The sequence below is a fragment of the Hylaeus anthracinus genome, unplaced genomic scaffold (assembly GCF_026225885.1).
Source record: "Hylaeus anthracinus isolate JK02 unplaced genomic scaffold, UHH_iyHylAnth1.0_haploid 11982, whole genome shotgun sequence".
Lineage (NCBI taxonomy): Eukaryota > Metazoa > Arthropoda > Insecta > Hymenoptera > Colletidae > Hylaeus > Hylaeus anthracinus.
In genome coordinates this window covers 7,376,297-7,397,148 of record NW_026534330.1, presented here as the reverse complement: position 1 = coordinate 7,397,148, position 20,852 = coordinate 7,376,297, and the positions used below count along the sequence as shown (strand labels likewise).

At 36.2% G+C, this 20,852-nt stretch overlaps 1 protein-coding gene across 7 annotated transcripts in view; it reads left to right on the top strand.

The window, feature by feature from the left end:
- Nucleotides 1–20,852, top strand: part of LOC128886163 (neurotrimin) — a 318,713-nt gene that overhangs the window by 169,625 nt on the left and 128,236 nt on the right. For all 7 annotated transcript variants that reach the window (XM_054140808.1, XM_054140806.1, XM_054140803.1 and 4 more), the window contains exon 2: nucleotides 5,510–5,602. In XM_054140808.1, coding sequence (XP_053996783.1) covers nucleotides 5,510–5,602 — 93 coding nt within the window. The remainder of the gene's footprint in view (nucleotides 1–5,509; nucleotides 5,603–20,852) is intronic.

The window sequence follows — 20,852 nt, the reverse complement described above, 5'->3', positions numbered from 1 at the left end:
TTACTAAAATTGAAATAAACCATAAATGCAATTGAATTTTATCAACAATTTAAAACGTTCAATACTATATATGATGGATGTTAAGTGATATATGTTTCTAGTATTGCCCATCCGAAAAATTGTTTATCCCATCACGATAATGTATGTTTATACTCTGTACAAGTAACACTCTAGAATTCTAGAATATTAAAGAGCCTAACAGGAAAGTTCCGCCACGTCCTTTTAACTTTTCGATCAACGGAGAACGAAATCTTTAAGCTTCTCAAGAATATTGGCATGTACGTATATTCAATTATTCTAAACATTATTTCTTTAAAGGAACCTCTATAATTATGTTAGACTTACAATAAAATATAACAATAATGTAACATACATTCAATAGTTTTTATACCAAGAAATAGAAACTGTAGAGTAAACTATCAAGTATTATTACTCGGCAAATGAGAGATAATTTTTTTGTATTCAGTTTAAAAAAATGATATCAATAAAAAATAGTCCACACTGCTGCTGTTAAATTGTTTGCTGTCCCCAATGCTTTGCATCTACGTCCCTTAACGCTTCAGCACGTCCCAATTTCTCGAATCACCCTGTATAGCGTTAGAGTTGGCACCCCCGTCGCAAGTTCTGTCCTCTCCTGTTTTTCTTTTTTAATTCCCACTGAATTTTACCTCCGGCATTGCGCCGCTGACGCTTGAATTAGTTAAAGAGCCTATCGGATAAGTGGCAGCAGACCAGAATGAAGCAACTTGGGTAAAATACTCCACTGGGTGTATAAGGCTGTATTAGGCGATACTGCTTCCTCCTACAAGTTCACAGTACCGGTCGGGGACCTTCAATCCTCTGGGAATTTACATGTGGTCGCTGGCCATTCGGCGAGACAAAGTAAATAAACAATATTCCGAAATTATCTTAAGCAAGTTGCGATTCTGATTACACCGCGCGGATTAATATTGGGGAACGCCGAGCAATTAGGTGAATCGCTTAAGCCAGGGGAATATTTTCTATTTTCTATTTTTAGTAATATTAAATAGGGCACCATACAAAGATTTGAAAAAATTTTACTGAATGAAGCAATCAAACTTGATAAATTGTTATATTTCTATAATCGTTTTTCAATTCGTAGTAGAATATAATAAAGTATGCCGATAATTGGCAATAGGTGCATTTCGAAGAAAACAGGCATCGATCACTGTACGATGGTACTTATCCAAGGAAAGGGTTTTTCCCCTAGATGAATGTCGATATGAAGGATTGTTCAACATTTACGACGAAATTCGTATGGAACGGCTATAATGGCGATTTAACAAGATACATCAATTTTTCAACTACGTCATCGCTCTTCCGCGTGTCGTTCCCGTTTTTCCCTTCGGAACAACCTTTTTCATCTTTCTGCAACATTGATAGATAGATCCTGGTCCGCTTCTCGATACGAATTTGCGAGAAAGACAAATCGATGTGGGTCCCGCGTGACTCATGGTTTTATAATAAATTTACACCCGACAGCCGTCGATCGGCACCCTTATATTGTTGTACTTTTTTTTTTTTTTTTAATAAACTCACCTGTGACAACTTGCTATTTTTTGAAACATTATTGAACCAACGCACAGAAATGTTCGAAATGTTCTAAATTTATTAGAACAGTATTTAACACTGTTCTAATACTTTGCCCAAACAAAGATTTTCCATTCCACTTCTTTCACGTATACTCGTGCATTCCACCTCCGATGCATGCATAAATAACTTTTGCTGGAGTCACGCAGAAACGTTTGATGGGATACACTTTTTACAAGGAGTGTGTGCATAAAACATCGCGATACTCCTCGGCAAATAAACACTTGCAGCCTGTTCAGCGTGCAGAGGCGCAGTCCCATTGTTCTCTAAACACCAAGCAATAAGTAGTAAAGTAAATTTCACGGGTGTTGAATAGATTGTACGGTCCGTGCAAGCCAGGTAATTCCACGTCGCGCGTTGTATGCATCCAGGAGCCGATGAAAAGCCAGAAGCTGTTTCCCGATTGCGTATAACATCGGTCACAGCCGAGATTGCTCCATTAATCCTTGCCTGGTCGGCCGTGATATTATCGTTTCATGATGAGACCACGTCCTAAATAAACGTGCCACCCCCCTGGCAGAATGGCGGGCCTTCGTTTCGAGAAGAGAGCACGGGCGCGTGCGCGCAACCTCGGAGAACGCGAAACTGGCGAACAGGTGAAAAGAAGAGGAAATATAGTTCGCGCTAGAATTCCAACAATGAAAGCTTTCTTAAGAGTATGGCGTCTCGGTGGCCGGGTGAATGCGAGCACGGCTCGCGGCGACCAATAGAATTCAGTTACCCAAGTTCAAGCGTAGCTGCAAAATTTGAAAGCGAGGAGCACAAAGGCCCCTGCAAAAATACGGGCCACCGAGCTACACAGGTAAACGCGAACGACATTGTTTCCGTCAACCCCTTTTTCCTCCTCCCACGCGACGGTGTTTCGAGTTTCTTGAATTTCAACGGAACTTTCGAACTGCGACGCTTCTCTGACGTAGCAATTTGCGCGGCGATGGAGGACCCTGATCGATTTCGCGACAGTTAGACGTATAGCGAACGAATTTCGTTCGCTTTCAGACTCCAAGCGTCGAGAACATCGTCTTATATGAGCTGTACAGTATAATACAGAACGTGCTTACTTCCAATAAATAATCAGAAGTTGGGCCAATATTTTTCACTTGAGCAACATCAAGAAAAACCTTGCTAAAGAATTATTATGAAAAATTATAATGGGTCTTAAAGTTGAAACTAGATGTATTATTGATAGAACAATACATCTCGTGTCCGTGTTTTTATATGTCGTATTATCTTGTGTTACACTACGTAAGGAATACTAGCGTCTCTGAGGAATGACAACCGCGCGATGCGCAAGGTAGTTGCGCGGGAGACTATCCGTCATCTATTACTGCATGGCGCAGTACACAGTAACGAACACGTGTATGGCTAAATATATAGTCGGATATTTCAGAAACTTAACACATAATCCTACCATCAACTCAATATCAAATATTATGTAACAGGTAAACTAATTTATGGAAACAGCCAAACAGGTCTGTTTAAAACTAACTCTGTAACGTGTATGTAATGGGATTTGTTACGATTAGTTTTTGTCTGTAAAACGCGGAAAACGCAATAATAATTTAAAGATTCACTTTTATACGCGAAAGTAACGCGAGAGTCGTTTTGTCCTTTATTAAGGTTTCGTAATTACAAATGTACGAGACAGAGATAAATGATAATGCGATACGAGAAACTTTGCTAATTGCCGACACGTAAATGGAAGCGATTAAGAAGAAAGTTTTTCCATTGGAGACTTATAATCTTGTCCTTATTGATTTAAATGTAACTTCGTGAAATAGGAATTACACTTTGAACCCCGAGTTTCTTGGGTAATACGAGTTCTATGGGTGTTCAAATTTTAGGATGGGAAACATCACTGGTTGAACGTTTGCGTGAATGTTCTCAAAGCTTTCTTGTTGTTGGTTTTTAGTTTTAGTTAATTGCAATTTACGTCTGATATTCTGAAGTATATTCAAACTTCGTCTGTAAACAAACTACTACACTCAAAATTGATTGATTAGTTCAAAATGATTATCTAACGGTACAGTGTATAAACGGTGTTTGTAGTCAGAAAGTTCTCAGTGAATTTTTAAATGAAACGAGGAACTGGTTAATCGGTTTATTGGCTGTAGAAATAAAAGCACCACTTCTCAATGCATAAAATACGCAAAAGAAGAATGATTTGCTCTTTCATTTAACGAAACATTTTCCCTTTTAACGAAGTGACGTTGTTGAGAGCCTGCCCCTTCCATGAAAAAAAATTCGTAATTCTTCACAGAGATTATTAGTAAGTATTGCACTCCGTTCAGTGAATTACGCCAAATGCGAACGTACAAACTCTGACAGTTGTTATGCTTCAAAGTCGAGTAGATACTTCAGTTTCTAAAAGTGCCCGGTTAATGAACCTCGGGCTCCGCTTATTTTTGACTTTGCAGCTTTGAATACGAAAAGGATTCTCGCTCGTGCAATTTGGAAATTAGAACGCGGTCACTGTGATTTTTGTAAAATTAAACGATCCACTCGTGCCCCCAGTACCACGATTTGATTTCGGTTGAGAGTTAAATTAACCGGAAATTTTCCTCTAATTTACATTTCGAAACACTAAAAATTAGTTGGAGTAGAGTTTATTCTGCTAATACTTTATTTTTATATATATTTACGTGCACTCTTCCATGTATGCATAATAAAGACATTTAATGAAGATATTATTACAAATTTCATTTCGAGGGCACATAAGCATTGTATGTTTTAAAATCATGTTTCATAATTTTTGAAATTGGGATGGTGTTGGAACTCAAAATTACTTTCAAGGAACAATTATTTCTACAATATATTTACCTCTCAAAATGTTTCAAATTATCTCAGAATTTTTATTAAAATCTCTTTCAAATTGAAAGAGTCATTTAAATATTTTGAGTATACCTTGCCATCTTGGAATTTGGTCAGGAATTGAAGCATTATACTACTTTGTTTGTTGAATATATTTCAAAAAGTTCAATTGGATTTTGCAAAAACAAATCACAGAAAGTTAGTCGTTGCCGAGTCGTAGAACAGTTTCGCGTACTACCTGTAATTTCTTTTACTTTTGCTTGGAAAAAACCTATCGTCTGACCTCGTTATGAATATTACTTTCAGCAGTTGTCAGAGCGAAACACTGTTCAACTCCCAACAGTAGGTAGCCATCATTTCCAACTTTAAATTACCATTTTAGCGCGTCGAATGGCTGAGCCGAAACTGTACCTCATTATTCTAAATAAATCTGTCTCTTTTAACGAGTCGTTAGTAGATGTGTAAATTTCACTTATCACAGTATGATGACGTTCAGCGTGGGAACTGTTATAAATTGAACTTGGTCCTCGAAGTAAGAAATGATTCAAATTACAAATCTTATTCCGCAAATCACGTATCACAAACTGCTCAAAGTTTTTCTGAATTATTGGAAATATGTGAATTACTATATTTCCTCAATACTCCAATGCATTTATTAATTATTTTATTTGTCAGTAGAGTTACCATCTGGCAATCAACATTTTTATTCAGGTCACGATGATTAACTCCAATCCCTTGATTATGCAGCGTTAGAGCTCTTAATTGGTCTTTTCAATCGATCGATATTCAACATTGGTTCCCTTCCTTCGTTGCAGAGAATTCGTCAGACCGAAATGTTTGCGGCGAGGTACCTAGAAATCCTTCATAAAAAAAAAATGTCGGCTGGTTTCATTAGGAGTCTCTTATCGAAGCAAAGATTCGTTTAAAGTATTCTGAAATTCCAAGTTGGAAATCTTCCGTTCGAATAAGAAGAACGCTATTAACGTTGTAGCATCGGAAGCTTCCTTTTATCCGCAAGAGCACCTAATTTACCGTTACGATTCATCGTGGCCCGGTCATTAATGTTCCGTTTCCTTTTTACCTTTTTCAGGACGGCAATCGAGGAATCTGGAAGTATTAGGGCAGATATCAGGTCATCACCATGGGACGCAGTATACGTCGATTTCAGACAACTACAGGAACAGTGAGTTGCTATTGCTTATCCATGTTGTTTTAATTGTATGTCCCAGAAAGTTGCTTGTCAATGCTAAAATAAAATAAGATAAACAAATTAATACAATATACACAAAAGAATACAGTTAATTGTTTCTGGTTCAACAAATATTTAGTAAGAATGGATTATTTTCTTCACACTTTTATGAGTCACACATTTACACAACGTATAAATAAATTAAAACTTCGATTGACATTTATATTATGCAAGCAATGTTACTTTTACATTTATTTTTCTTGAATTACACACGAATTAAACAATTATACTTTGCATTCCAAGATGAACCAGTACATAGTCAAAAACATTACCGCAATTAATGAGAGGCGTACTCATTGAATAAAAATATTCGTATAAAAATAAATAAATATCTGACGAAGCACTCCAGAAAAATTGTCCAGACAGGCAATTCTACGTCACCCCAGATGGTCTCATCTGGTGCGAACCGCATCCCCTAATGACGCCAGTGCGGTAGGGAAGTGGTTAATTTGCATTACATCTACTGAGCACCTGATATTCCTATTCGGAACGAGTGGTCATTCAACACTGACCATAATCCAGCTTGAAATCAGTAGTGAGAGCCTCGAAATCTCGTGGGATTAGCGTGATAGAAGGGCTCGATCTCTTCGCGTTCTCTCTCACTCGCCCTCGATGTTGAAAATCACACAGTGGCGATGTGGTGAACATGTAGCGGAACGCCGGCATTATTGCTGTTGCTGTTGTTGTTTCCGTTAAAAGCTGAAATAAACTAGGAAACGGTCGTGTTTTCGCATTGCGTTAACGACTGTACTGCTATACAACCCGGGGCAATGAAATGGACCGTTTCGCGTGGGCATCCAGTACACGGTGCTCCATTGTAAAGTAACTTCTCTCGCGCTGATTCCTGTGTAACGAAACTTCGACCCTCCTTCGATATGGAATCACCACGCGGTTACGGAGACTTTACCATCGGATAACTATATTTAATTAATCCCGCGGGGACATAACCGTCGCGAAAATACCGCTTGATACTGAATTTTTACGGCCGACGATATCGAATAACCATTAATTGATACGGTTTGCTGGCTCTGGAAGATTTCAGTGGATTATTTATCGCTGGGGTCGTTATTGAATCCGTCTGAGAGAAAAAGAACCTGTTAATTGTTCGTACGATCTTGGAGAAATTTCGGGAAATTTACGAAGTTGGGAAATCTTTTTTGGTTTTCGTGTTGCCCAGCACGATTACGAGATTTGAGATTCGAATTTATTGGTTAGACGTGGTTTTGTTGCCAATGAACGTGTAGATATTGAGAGAAAGTATAATGGAAGCATTTGTTTTCCTTCGTTTTAATGGGTTCGTTTGGTGCTTAGTGCAACAATATTAAGTGCAGTGATCTGTACTATTCTTTCGCTGTGGATAATAAATATATTTTAACGGAGCAATGGTATTAAACTTATAAGTGATTTTATAACATTTTTTCTAGAATTATAAAAAATAATAACACAAGAGGTTAATGTTTGTATCGACATTCTTTCCGTATATTCGAAACTATGGGGCACGCTGAACAATTTGAATATTTCACATTGATTAATTAAATTAATTGGACAATGCACGACAATAAATTCAAGGAATCATTGAGCTTAAAATCATGCAAATATTTGACAATTCATTATAGCTGTGATTGTTGAATATGAAATCACGCAATCGGAAGAGTAGTTAATATTATTAATTTATTCATTATTGTTCATTGCGGTGGAGTGTTTTGGATACAGTTGTTGCTTATGATCGAAGAGTTTTTGTAGTCATCAATTCATAAATCAAATACATAAATAAATTAATTAATTAATATTTCATTTTCGACATTCGGCTGCTGAATATATGTAGTATAAAATTCCACGTGAATTCAAATTTTTGATTAATTCAATTATTTTATAGTAATTGTTGTTTTATTAACAGTACTTAATATTTTTAAAATATGATTTTATACTTTGTAGCACGATACAAATTTAATTGTGCTTAAAGCCTCACTAATGTAGCATCTGTACATTCTAGAGTCTCATAATACATGCTGACCTAATTAGCCAAATAATTATCCTGTTTTCTAGAAGCAAATTGCCACGAGTAGCCATGCATTTTCTCCATTCTTTATACGTGACAAAGTAAACCTTTTTTCTCAATCAATCTCACTTTAAAGTTACTTTTTCCTATTATAACGCTTTCTAATTTCAAAGATAGTAAATCACGAGTTATCTGCGACGACAAAATATTCTGTTAATATTCTGGAATTAAGTATGTCGCAATTACAGCTTTAGTAATTCAATTTTATATTTTCCAACAGTGCATCGAGTACAGAAATAAATTCCAGCTTTACCGTATCGCTATGATCGCGTTGAAGTTAAACATTCGACACACAGCATATTAAAAGCTTTGTACTGCAGATTGAAAAGCGAGCAGCATTTAAAGCAAATATTTAAAAATTCGAGTGCGACGTGATTATTCGTATCACATTTTAATGGCGCCTTTGATCCTCATTCTGTTACAAAAAATCATCCAGTGGAAGTTTGTTCATTAACAAATGAATATTTTCCTCTATTCTCTAGTAGGATGTTAATAAAAATTTATTTTTCTTCAAATTTTAACACAAGTTACATATATTCCAATCTCTTAATGTATAAATGAATTCGAAATAAAATTAACCAAACGAATATATGGAAAGACAGTTCTTCTATTCTATTTTTTCTCTAGTTCTTAAACATCAATGAAAATTGAAGTGCTTCCCACAAAATATTTAAAAATACGATAGTCTATCGTTGAAAAGTATTTCTGAAATTCGACGTACCGATAATGACATTTTCCCTCGCTTTGCAAAGTTTATTTAAAATACCATTTGCATGTTCCTCCATCGCAGACTGGTATCGAATCACCGAGTTATATCACCGCATCGAAATTCCGAGCGTATTCACAATATATCCGCTATAGCACGATGTTCACTTCAATATTCCATTGTGAACATTTTCATGGCATTGGGGCGATCAATAATTGTAGAAAAATCGGTCTAAATGTGCAGGGACTGCAGTCGATGCGACCATTCTTCCAACCGAGCGAAAAATATATATCATCTGTGTCATAGAAATCTGATGAAATTCTATCCCTGTCTTTCGCTTTCTTTGACTCCAACGTTTTCATCCCTCTCGTCAGACTCTAACAATTAGCTGGATGTCCTTTTGTTCCTTTAGATCCAACACAATATGGATCTTGCGTTGCCATGACACGAACAATCTCAATGTGTCATGATTATTTCGAGCCGTCTGTTATTTCTACACTATCAATTATACATGACGGTGAACGTTACCAGCGCCTGGCAGGCTTCTCGTGAAATAAACGACGTGTAAAAGGAATGGGATACGTTTCGCTACGTTTTATAACGAATACGATGACTTACACATTAATTTTCGCTACAAATCGCTGTGGATTCTTGAAATATTCTAATAATGGAATTCGAATAATGATGTGCGAATATATTCAATTAATAGTACTGGAATGACGATGATCGTATATTCAAATATTCGCTTGGAATTTATTAAATTGTTCAATGGAAGATTCCCGTCATTCAACGACAAATAATAACTACGCACGAACTCCTTCGTCAGAGAGCGTAACTCCCTGTCAGGTTTGACTCATCCTTCTCCGATTCTTCCACCCTCCCTCAGGAGAAGCTCGTATATACCGCATCCGCTACTCTTCGCCACGCTCCATTATTCGGTCCCGCATTTTCTTCCTCCATATGTTGGAAAGGGAACATCTTTCTTTTCCTCCTTCTTTCTATTTCCACGTTTTCCCCGCCAACCACCGACGACTAATCAACGGCATTGCTGCGCGAGAAATCCTACGATATGACCAATTCCGTTGCAGGGGAACGCAGAGGGGTTCATATATTCCGCGTTAAGTCGACATTTTCTACCCTCCTGCTCTCCTGATAATGGGTTCAGGGGTTGATTCTGGAGTGAATTCCGCGGATAGCGTCGCTACGACGACCAGTTAGTCGTGATTTCGAGTCTTTTTGCGATTGCTGGCCAGTGGTTTAATGATTTTATTAGAGACTCTAACCGTAAAATCAGATCTACCCGCGATCCGCTGTTGGGATAATTGAAACGTTCCGGGATTTTTCGGATCTCCCGGTTCGTATATTTGCGCGACGGAAGAAGGAAACGAGAATGGCGCCGCGCGAATTTCATTTCTCGAGCTGGTAATTTACGTTTTAACTATTACACGAGGGAAATGTTGGAAATAACAACAGGGAAGCAATAGGAACTTTGGACTACATTATTATTATTTATTGTGAAGGAGGTGACACATTAGTTTGTAATATTTACAATTCCACGGTTTTAAATATTCGAATTGGATTTACATTTTGTGTACACACGAAGGTGTTAGTGAACTAACTTTTAAAAAGTCAGATAAGTAAAATTCCTTGCCATTATTGTTAAAGTAAATGTAATAGTAATATTATTTATTTCGTAAGCAATATTTTATCGATCATATCTGTTTTAAACTCTTGTTTACGTTTGAAAAGAGCTACGAATTTTTAACAGAAACAATGCAAAAACGTAAAATAATTGTTTCTTTTGTTCATGACACCCAAAATACCTCCATCTACTCCGTGAATAAAAGCGTTCAAAGTGGAAATATTCACTAGTAAAATACCTAGTTTTATTTTCACTTTTTATTTGCTGCGACATACGTTTGGGTTCCATTTTTTGTTTCGATATTTACACGTAAGGTTTGTATTGTTTTACAGAGAATGAAATTTTGGTTAGTCAACGTCAGAATTGATCTACTTGAAAGTTTAGAAATTACAGTCAGTTTTTTGGTATAACACAAGTATTAAAATATGTTTTTTCAGTTATATATATCTAAATTTAATTCACCAGAGTTTCCTTTTAAACAAAACAAAGAAATTTATTAAAAAGTTAATAAATCCCTTTTGACATGAATTTTCCTCAAATTCCAATTTTGAATTTCCCTCTTAATCTATAAAGGTAGGACTAGAGAGATATAATCAAAATAAATTCATAACTTTCGAACAATGAACGAAATTTGTGATAAGAAAGAACATAATTTCCTGGCTTTCTAGTAACGCGGGACTTGGACAATGGCTACCATTTTACACGATTTATATCAATTTTCTCCATTTTTCCAACCAAACAAAGTTTGTTGGGACGAATGAAATTGAACCATAAAACAGCAGACTGGAAAAATAATATTTCCAATTAAATATTAATCGAATCAGCGGTAACATTTCTACTATCAAAGCTGCGTATGTTATGCGCGAAAACACGCGGGATTGTTTATTACACCGATTTACGTTTGGAAAGGGGTATAAACGGGGGTCAAAGATTGCATATATATTACGAAAACGAAGTTTGATTGTAGAACATATTTCATACACGATGTATTGATCGAGCGCGTAACCCAGATTCCCCGATGAAAACGCAGAAACTTGTTCGCGATTTAATTTGAAAAAAAAAAAAAAAAAATAATGGAGAATTTTAATTTAGCCGTAGTCAGTGTCAGAGCTGGATGGTGCGTTCGCAAGGGTTTCAACTAATAACGAATTAGCCCTCGATGATAAAACGAAATTCGAACGGGGTTAATTTCTATTTTAGTCGAGAGAATTATTCGCTGCCCCGTTTAGTTAATCATTGTACTTCTTCGAGCACGAACAATCTACTGAAAAAGTATAGTACCGCGGTGGTCTCCAAATATTTTCGACGAAGAGACTGCAATTATCTATCTACGGGATAGGCAAATTTGTTTCTTTTATTAGTTTTTGCTACGAGTCTTTTAATTTGAAAAGCGTTTCCAATGTTTTGTTTTCATGTTGTATTATTACGAATAAAAGAATTGTTTAATGATTGAAACCTGTTTAAGTTTCTCTTAATTCATCTCTACTGTCCAGGAGTCATTAACTGTGTTATTATGTACGTAGATATTCTCCGAAAGAGAGCTGAGTAATATCGAATATTTCTGGGACAGAGGTAGATCAAATATACTTGGACGAAAGCTGTCACGACAAATTGCGACGTTCTGAAAATATTCAGCCTCTGAACGTTGAAAATATTTTGCCCGGTTCATCGATCGGACCAGCGCGTTTGTGACCCCCGTAAAGCAATAAGAACGAAAAGTTCCTCGCGGCCAACGTGACTCTCAAGAAATTCTAATTATGCCCTGTCAACATCATGAACTGATTATACGCGGAGCTGTTAATTAATAGTCGCTACTATCGCGAACGGATGAATAATGTAATACTTATGAACCGTTAGCGTGTTAATCAGTCGACCGCCTATCCGTGCAGCCAACGATACTGGAAACGTAACATATTTGGATAAGATCGAGGAATGACATATCTTGATGGGTTATTCTCCGCTGACAAACCCCCATGAAATCATACCAGCAAATGGAGAGGGAATATTCTTATTTGGAAGGATATTTCAAATAATCATAATGCATTATGAAATTTTAATTCATTCGTAGATATTCAAAGAACTCACCCTTGCATGGGCGATAATTCATCTTGTAATTTTGCATTTGTCTACCTTGATCCCTAGCGATTAATTATTATACTTTAAAGGAGTACCTATTCATTGATATTGGAGTTTTTTTATAGCCATTAAAATTTCAACACTTTTTGGCACATAAGTTACTAAATTTATGTATTATATTTTACAAGAAAAAATCACGAATTGGAAATGTTTGTACAATAACGTAATAAATTATTATACTTCCCCAATGCCTCAAGAACATAAAGGATTTAATTAAAACCCTACCATGCCTCGAGCAGTTTCAGAATTGATTTTCTCGAAAACGTATCGTGCAAAAACATTCTACTTCCGGTTTCAGTGCAGTTTTACACGTAGAATCACTTCATAATTCCCACTCATCATTGAACAGCCTGCGAATATACACAGATATGAAAAAATAGAGATGGCAGTAATGTTTCATTTCATTATTTTAAATACATTCTCATACGGCTGCATTGGAAATGGAAAGGTTAAAGGACAAGAGAAACATTTCTAGTTTCATCTCCCGTTCGAAAATATAACGTTCAAAAAATGATATCGCGATTGTTAATAATTTTGCAGTGCTCACCCGTGGAGAGCGGTTGACGTGTTTCTATCCAGGAAAATGAATAAAACTGCGAGCAAATAATGAACGATAAATCGAGATCCCGCTGAGATTGATATTATATTGACGCGTCCGCTGTGCAAACCTCCGCGTTTGAATTCTGCCTGCTGTTCGACGAATCATCTCCGGTGCCCATTACTTGGTGCTAGTCACGTTATACGAGTCGTAATCAATGACGAAGAAATAAAAATGTAATATGGACTCACCACGTACTTAAAAAAATTCAGACGAAGAATTTTTCAAAGTCATTTACATTTTATAAATAAAATAGACAGAACAAGTTACGCGAGTTAGGAGAACTAGTTATTTCAGAATAATTAATAATTCAGAAACAATAAACAGGTTATCATTTAAATTAATAGAGTACCTTTAACAATTTATTCGGACTTTGTAGACTTTCTAGACTTTATTTTCTTTTCGCAAACCATTAACGTCTTCTAGACGAATTTAAATTTTTATGTAAGACAAATTAATTAAAATTATTTTAGCTTATTGTACCGCTATGAATTACTATATTTAAAACGATAATTGAGCAGAATTTTCTCGTTTTTGGAAACTGTAGGAAACAGCAGTTCAGATTTCGAACTCTATGATCATGTATCGTGTTCGTAGCGTAAAATTGCTCGCATTGCACGGGCCACAATCAAAGACGAGGAAAGAGAGTGATAAGGGTTGGAATTAGCTCCTGGAACAGAGAGAGCGTGCTCGAATCTTCAAGTAACCAACACGATCGCGGCAAGTTGCATTTCGGAGACGAAGTGGCCAGGCGTTGGCATGAATATGAATGAGCCCTCGGGGTGATATTCCGAAGCACGAAATAAAATAATTTCCTTTTCCTCTTGTTCAACGGTATTTTACGTTTTTTGCGGTGGTGCGTGAAATAAATCGGGAATAAAGGAAAATGGTTCGCGGGAGTCTTAAAGAAACAAAAAGGGATGGGCTCGAGTCTACTTAACAATTTTCTTGCTATCATCTGTTAAATCTAATAATGTTGCCACTCATGTACAGAAGCAAACTTACTACCCAATTACTACCAACTACTACTCAATAGTTCATATATTATTATACAATAATAAATATTAAATAAAAAATATATATCAGGTTTAATTTGTAATTTTTCTTTTCCTTATACTTATAGAGCAAGTAAATAGTTATCTAGAGAGGTCGACGTGAAAAAAATATACAGTGTTCGTTATTAATATTCGAAACTGTTTACTAATTCATGTTCCCGAGAAAATGTTGAAATACAAGTTTATCTTCTCCGCCACTCAGGCATTCGCAGTCGCTTTTATCATTCACAATTGAAATTAAATTCACCGCCATGAAAGAAACGCAACGTTATTAAAATATACAATGGTAATATTGCGACAATTACAAAGTGACAGCAAAACACGAGAGGTAATAAATACATCTTTTTTTTCGATTTGATTACAAGTTCTTTTATAAATGGCAATGAAAATAATTAAATTGTGATTTAGCGTGTGTATTAAAACCACACACTGTCTCCATCGATATGTCAATTGACACAAAATGTTTCACTTCAATAAGTCAATTATATCATCCTACAAAAATTTCCAAATGTAGTCCATTTTTCGAGGGTTTCATATTTTTCTCGAAAGTTTGATTCTCAGTGCCAAGTTGGTTGCATAATTTATTTCCCATCGAGAAGAACCTGTGCCACGTAAATGGGCGCATCGAATAGCAGAGATTTCGTGGGAATGACAGGCGGCCATCGGCAGAGAGCGGTGAATAGTTAGTAAACGTTAAGTACAGAGCGGTGTATCAGCGTCAGAGTACGTATGTATGTATCGGATTCTATGTTTCCAAACTCACGGCTCTATCCCTCAATCTCCCCGGATATCACATTTAAATGGCACTTATTTATCCGCTGGCTAAAGTGGCAAGTCCTGTTACTCCTGCGGTAAAGAACACACCATTGTCGTTTCCTTTAACTTCACTCTAAAGCGTCACTTCCTGCCACCGTCATTCACCGCTCGTTCACGCCATTGATCTCTCGTTACCCTACACCCACGTCATTTGCAAATCGCTCCAGGGTCGAGAAAATTTAGCTAGATGCATTTCTAATTACGTACAATCGTTTGACACCAGTCTGCCATCAACATCTCTATTTTCGAATATATTTTTCTCTACGATAAAATAACTAAGATGTCTGGAATTGTCGAGTAAAGTGATAAAGAAATTGACATTTATTCCTAGCCAAGAAACACTGTAGAAGTAACTTAATGCTTTAAGTTAAGTATTACCTATTTCCACGTATTCATTTTTAATCAGATTGTACAGTATGCTGTAGTCTATTATATCTTTTCTTCTCTTATTTAACAAAACATTAAATTTTTTAATTTATTGATAAAGAATTGAAAATTAAATTAATTTTGCAATGTAAATAAAGTACCATAGCTACTACGTACTTTCTGTCATTATAACAGAAATATCTTTATTCCTAATCTGTTTTTAGTAGATTAAATACCTTTAAAATTAAAAAAACCTCGCCAAATTTACCATTCGAATTTGTTGCCTTTTATCAAATTTCTAAGGGAATCACACCTAATGGAAGTTTTATATTAAACGCGTTTCTCAAAATATTTTGCAAACGACATCTACCAATTATTTACAATCCCATCGCAGCAGGGTTCGGCTTCGTTGAATTAAAAATTAGATTCGATTTTCAGTAAAGCCGTTTATAACATTAATTCCCTGGGATGCTACAAAGGCGAAACCACAAGTTTAACAGATGTCGGACATACCGCGGTAATCGGATGGCACGCTTTCGCAATATTCCCCAAAGTCGAATTTTATAATGAATAAAGTGGCGATTTTGGTGTTCCTTTGAGGACTTAAAGTGGGCAGTAATTAATACTCTAAAATAGTCGTCGAAATGAAGGGATTTGTACATGAAATTGAACCGTAATCTAGTTTCAGAGTGAATGCTATTCATATATAAAAAGGTTACAGCCAATTAGCACTAATCAATTGTTGATGCCACTTGTCTTTGTTGTAGGTAATAATTTGGACCGATATATAAATACAATCTTTGTTGGCCAGTATAGACGATCGTGTTTTATTATGTGGCTAAACTCGTTTAGAAATAATTCGAAAATACTTTTTTGCTCTTTCTCTTCAAAGCCCAAATGTAAGAATAGAAATGTTAAAGTTTTAAATAATGACACAATGTGGCTTGTTTGTTATTATATTCGACTTGCCTATTTTCGGTAACGATTCGTTCTCTTCTTTGCGCGTCATAATATTTACAGATAGCAGAGCGTTGTTCTGGTTTGCTGGCAAACTTCTGAGTAAGCCAGTAACAAGTATTATACTTGTTAGTGTACATCTGTAGTTGTGATATTTACTTCATGAATTTTCGCCTTCCTAAATGACTTTCACGCTGGTTGAATGCTACTTTGCTTTTCAAACTTAATTGCAGTACCTGAGTATACACATGTAATTGAAAAGTAAGTTAAAAAAAGTGACGTTGCCACGGAACTATTTGCTTTGTCAATAATTGCAATAGAACAAACGGATAGAAATATACTAATATTTATTTCGGAGATTACCTCTCCTGGTTGATTATTTTTAACGGGTCCTAAAAAGTTTGCTTTAGAGTTACTTAATGGAGTTTATCATTCTATATTCGTGATACAAAATTGGAAACATTAAATATCAAAATGGGTTATCATCCCTGAGAGGTAATGGCTAAGTATTAAAGGATACTTCTTCTTACTTAATGTAACCTCTAACAATTGAGATTATTTTACTTGTGCAGTAAAAGTAATAAGTGATTGTATTTTTAGGTATAAATATTTATCTTAGATCAAAATGATATAGGACTATTTTCCCTCGCTTACTGAATTAATCGTACACTGATACGAACACCTGAAAATTTATACAATTTTGCTCAATATATCTTCAAAATTGAGGTCACTTTAATTCTACTCTTCTATGCAGTGGTCTGGGATTATTAAAAAATGAGAGAGAAGAGGGATTTCTAAAAAATTCAGTGATTTAAGAATTCAGGAATTGGAAGGTTGAATATTTCAGTTCCACAAGTACCTAGAAGTGACCATATTTTTTTAACAAATTCAAATTCAGTAATCATATATGCTTGTCCTAATTTCTTGTGGACTAAATTGTATTGCATTATCAATTTATCATAAGAATCTTGTCGACGGTTCAAACTTTATTGAGTACTATTAACATTTCTAGTATCTATAGTAATTATAACATTAAATATCATAGACATCTCATTAAGTCCACAACGTACCTAGTCCACTTCAAGGTTATGATTATTACTTCCGCTTTCTAAGGATTCTAAGGTGTTACATGTTGTTAAGTACGAATAACACTTATCGAATAGCTCACTTTTCCTCAGTCTCCAGTTTTGTTGGAAACGTCTTGCGTGGTAATGGAATTCATCCGTGAGGAAAATATATATATATATATACGTTAGTTTGCATTTCGTCGTCGTTGTCAACCCTTTGGTGGCGACGAGCCCACGGGGACAGGAAGCTGATATACACAGCAAAACACCCTCGTTGGTGAGCCGCAGACCGCCTCTGGAGCGCTTTTAGAAATAATGAAGACCGCTTTTCCTTCTTACACTTTCTTTTCCCTCTTCTATTTTCTTTTTATCTGGCCTCCCTCGCCTCGTTGGGCTTTCATTTATTGCCTGATTTATCACTGTCGCTCCTCTGCGTCGACTATATTTTATCTCCGTCGAATTTGATCCTGAAATACGGCGTCGCATGAATAGTCGAGACTTCGGTTTCGAAAGGACGTGGGCGGGGAAGAATTTATGCAAAGACACTTAAACGCGCGACGTTCGCAAAGAATTATCAATACCCAATTAGCATGAGATGCCACGGTAACTCTTATCGCGTTGATTTTAATGTACTTTTGGTTCATTTGCTCCGCGGCGCGATGCCAGGGAGTACAGTACCTCGCGAAAGTATTCGAGTTCGTCTTCAAACTGTTTGATACTAAGACAGTAAACGTGTGTTAGAAATTTCAAAATAGTTTCATTGTAGCAGTGTCGAGACACAAGTGTCGAGCTGAATTAAAATATTATGCGAAAATAATTGTTATTAGCGCTTTTTAAAAATAAAACTTGTCAATGATTATTTCATCTTCTTTTCGTACTGATTTATAAAAGGATTTATAAGAGGAATATTATTACAACAGTATTTCATAAAATTAACATTGAATTAAAATATTTTATTAAAATAATAATTATTAGTCCTTTTTGAAGATAAAATCTGTGAATTTTTAGTTTACCTTTCTTTTATATTAATTTATAAGAGGAATAATAAATTCACCAGGTAATACGATCACAGAAAATGAAATATTATAATTAAAATGATGTAGAGCAAACAGTTACTCTTTTTTAAAAGAAAGTCCTAAGATAATCTTACCCTTTCGAGCTTCAAACATTTGATCTGAAATCGTCTGAGTAATTTTGTGGGCCACTGTATATCGCGAAGCGAAGGAACGCGAAACGAAGAATAATGTTAACGAACCGAGATTAGCGAACTACCCCTTCGTGGAGATAGAAGCTTATTCTATTTATCTTATGGGTACCCCTCGAAGATAAATCTTTTAAGAAGTTATCTTGACAACAATTAGTCTCTTAGAATATTTATGGAGAAAATCATTCAGAGTGGGAAATCTGAATGAAATTTCTAAAATTTTCGCATAATAAAGTAATTTATCTAGTCGTTGGAAACGATTCCTTTCTTTTATTTGATTATATTTTACCAATTTAGGTATATAGAGATATTCTGGTAAAATCAATCCTTTTAAATATTTCTGTGTGACATGACGAGAATACAGCAGGACGTGAAAGCACATTATTGCTAACATTCGAGTTGAAAGGGTCCATTCGACTAATACAACTTTATCCCCGAGAATTTTTCATCGTTCAAAGTGAGGCCTGGGAGATATACTTCGCGAGGCTCTTAAAATAGGTCACCTAAGTAACTCTTTGGCTTTTAGAGGTGAGAAAGTACGTTCTAGAAATTCACAGGTCAGATAGAACGGTCAAGTACACTTCACGGCTTAAAAACCGTTTAGTGTTAGGAACCTAATTCTATGCTATTTTTATTTATCCGCCAGTAGAAGCTTTTCGGTTGCCTACTATGACTACTACTTGTTTTTGATCAGCTAGGGCCGTAGATGTAAAAAAATAACAGAAAAATCAGAATCTACGAAACTTGTAAATTAGAAGTTACTAGTGTTACTAGTAACTCATTCACTAGTAACTCTATTCGCTAGAAATGAGTTAGAAGAGGTCTGGGACATTTTTAAATGTTCCGAAAGTCACCGACACACTATATACAATAAATTTCACAATAAAAATATTATTACAAATTTTATTAACAGCAACCTCCTATTCATTATGAGTGTATGATATTTACTATTCCAACAAGTACTTTGTTAAAATATTTAAAAAAAATGAGTTACTGTGCATTAAGAAATATTTGTCCAGTCCAGATGTATTACAATTCACTTCAGGTCTGAAGGGGTTGAACTGCAATACGTTTCATTCATCAAAGCATTTATAGGGTGTATTTCGGGGTGCTTCGACAACTTTTAAGAGCGTGTACTGAAAATGCATCGGATCATTATTGGCTCTCAATCGTCGTAATTTTTTCGACGGGGTGAACTTATCCGCGGACGTAAAGTGGCAAATGAGGGGAAGCTCATGACTTTCGTAAGTTTTTGTACGTTTTCTTGGTGCACACCACTCGCAACTTGTTAAAATTCCATCCTGATTTCCAAGCGGAGCTACGGCGATACGAAGGGGTGTGGGGCAAGGGTGGCGAGGGTAAGTCGAAAGAAACGTTGCCAGGTCCCGGATAATCTCGCGGCACGGATTATTGAGCACGTTCCGCACAAGTTCTTTTCCGTTTTCTCGGATAAACCAATAAACTCTAACTTCATTTAAGGTAAACCCTTACGAGCCCCACGCTCGTGCCATTCGACTTCGGTGATTTTCCTCGTTCGGAAATCTCGTTCCGGGCAACGAACGAGCCGATTAAAACTTTTCCAGCTGTAAAGAACTTTTGTATCCATATTCCTGGTAACCGCGACCATGATCGGCTAAACGGTAGTGTCGCCATTGATCGTTGTACGCCATATATCTCGAGACCACTCCGCCATTTGTGCAACTCGCAGTTGAAATTAAATTAATACGATCACTAATGACATTTATAGTTCGTGGGTTCTTGGAATAACATACTAAATACTATTCAGCAGTATATATAAAATAGAACACCAATATAAATACAGGTAAAGGTAACATACTTCCAACGGTTGCACGAAATTTAAAAAGTACACGAATTTCTAGGAACCTGATTTCGACAAATTAAATCAGTTCCCGGAGAAGTCGTGCAAGATGGCCACTCCGTGTTTAATTAATACTATCCCCCCACCTGCGCCCACCTTTCTCAAATAAGATTCCTTAACGAAAAATACACAAAGCTTCACAATTACGACCCGATAAATCTCTTTGATAAGTATGATTTAATTTAAACGGGGCGACATGAGGGAAGAAAAGCAATGGGATGGAAATCTCGAGCGAAACGCTGCTCAATAATGCAGAATAGTAATAATTGCTCTTTCAATACGACCTTTCATAAATCGTCGCCTCCTCGATTCGCTTTATTGTAACCAATTTCAAATAAGTCCAGAAGTTCGTTTTCAGGGAAATACCGAAAGGTAGTGGTGAGTTTCTCTGCGATACTATCGGTCGTAAAGTTTGTCATTTTCGATTCAAGAATGTTCTTCATGGTCTCCTTTCAATATCGCGAGGCGGTCTTAACCGTTTTTCGAACGCTTTCCAGGCGCTTTCGGTTCCTGGATAGAGAAATTCTTTCGTGAAACGGTGCATAGGAACAATGGTCGACGTTATCTGACGGCAGATCTCGCTTCATCGAAATACCCGGCGAGAATGGTTGGTTCGACTGCTAACTCCTTCTCGATGGTTCGTGGAAATAGTTTGCAATGACGCCTGTCCCGATTCATTCACGCAGTCTGCAGTTCGTT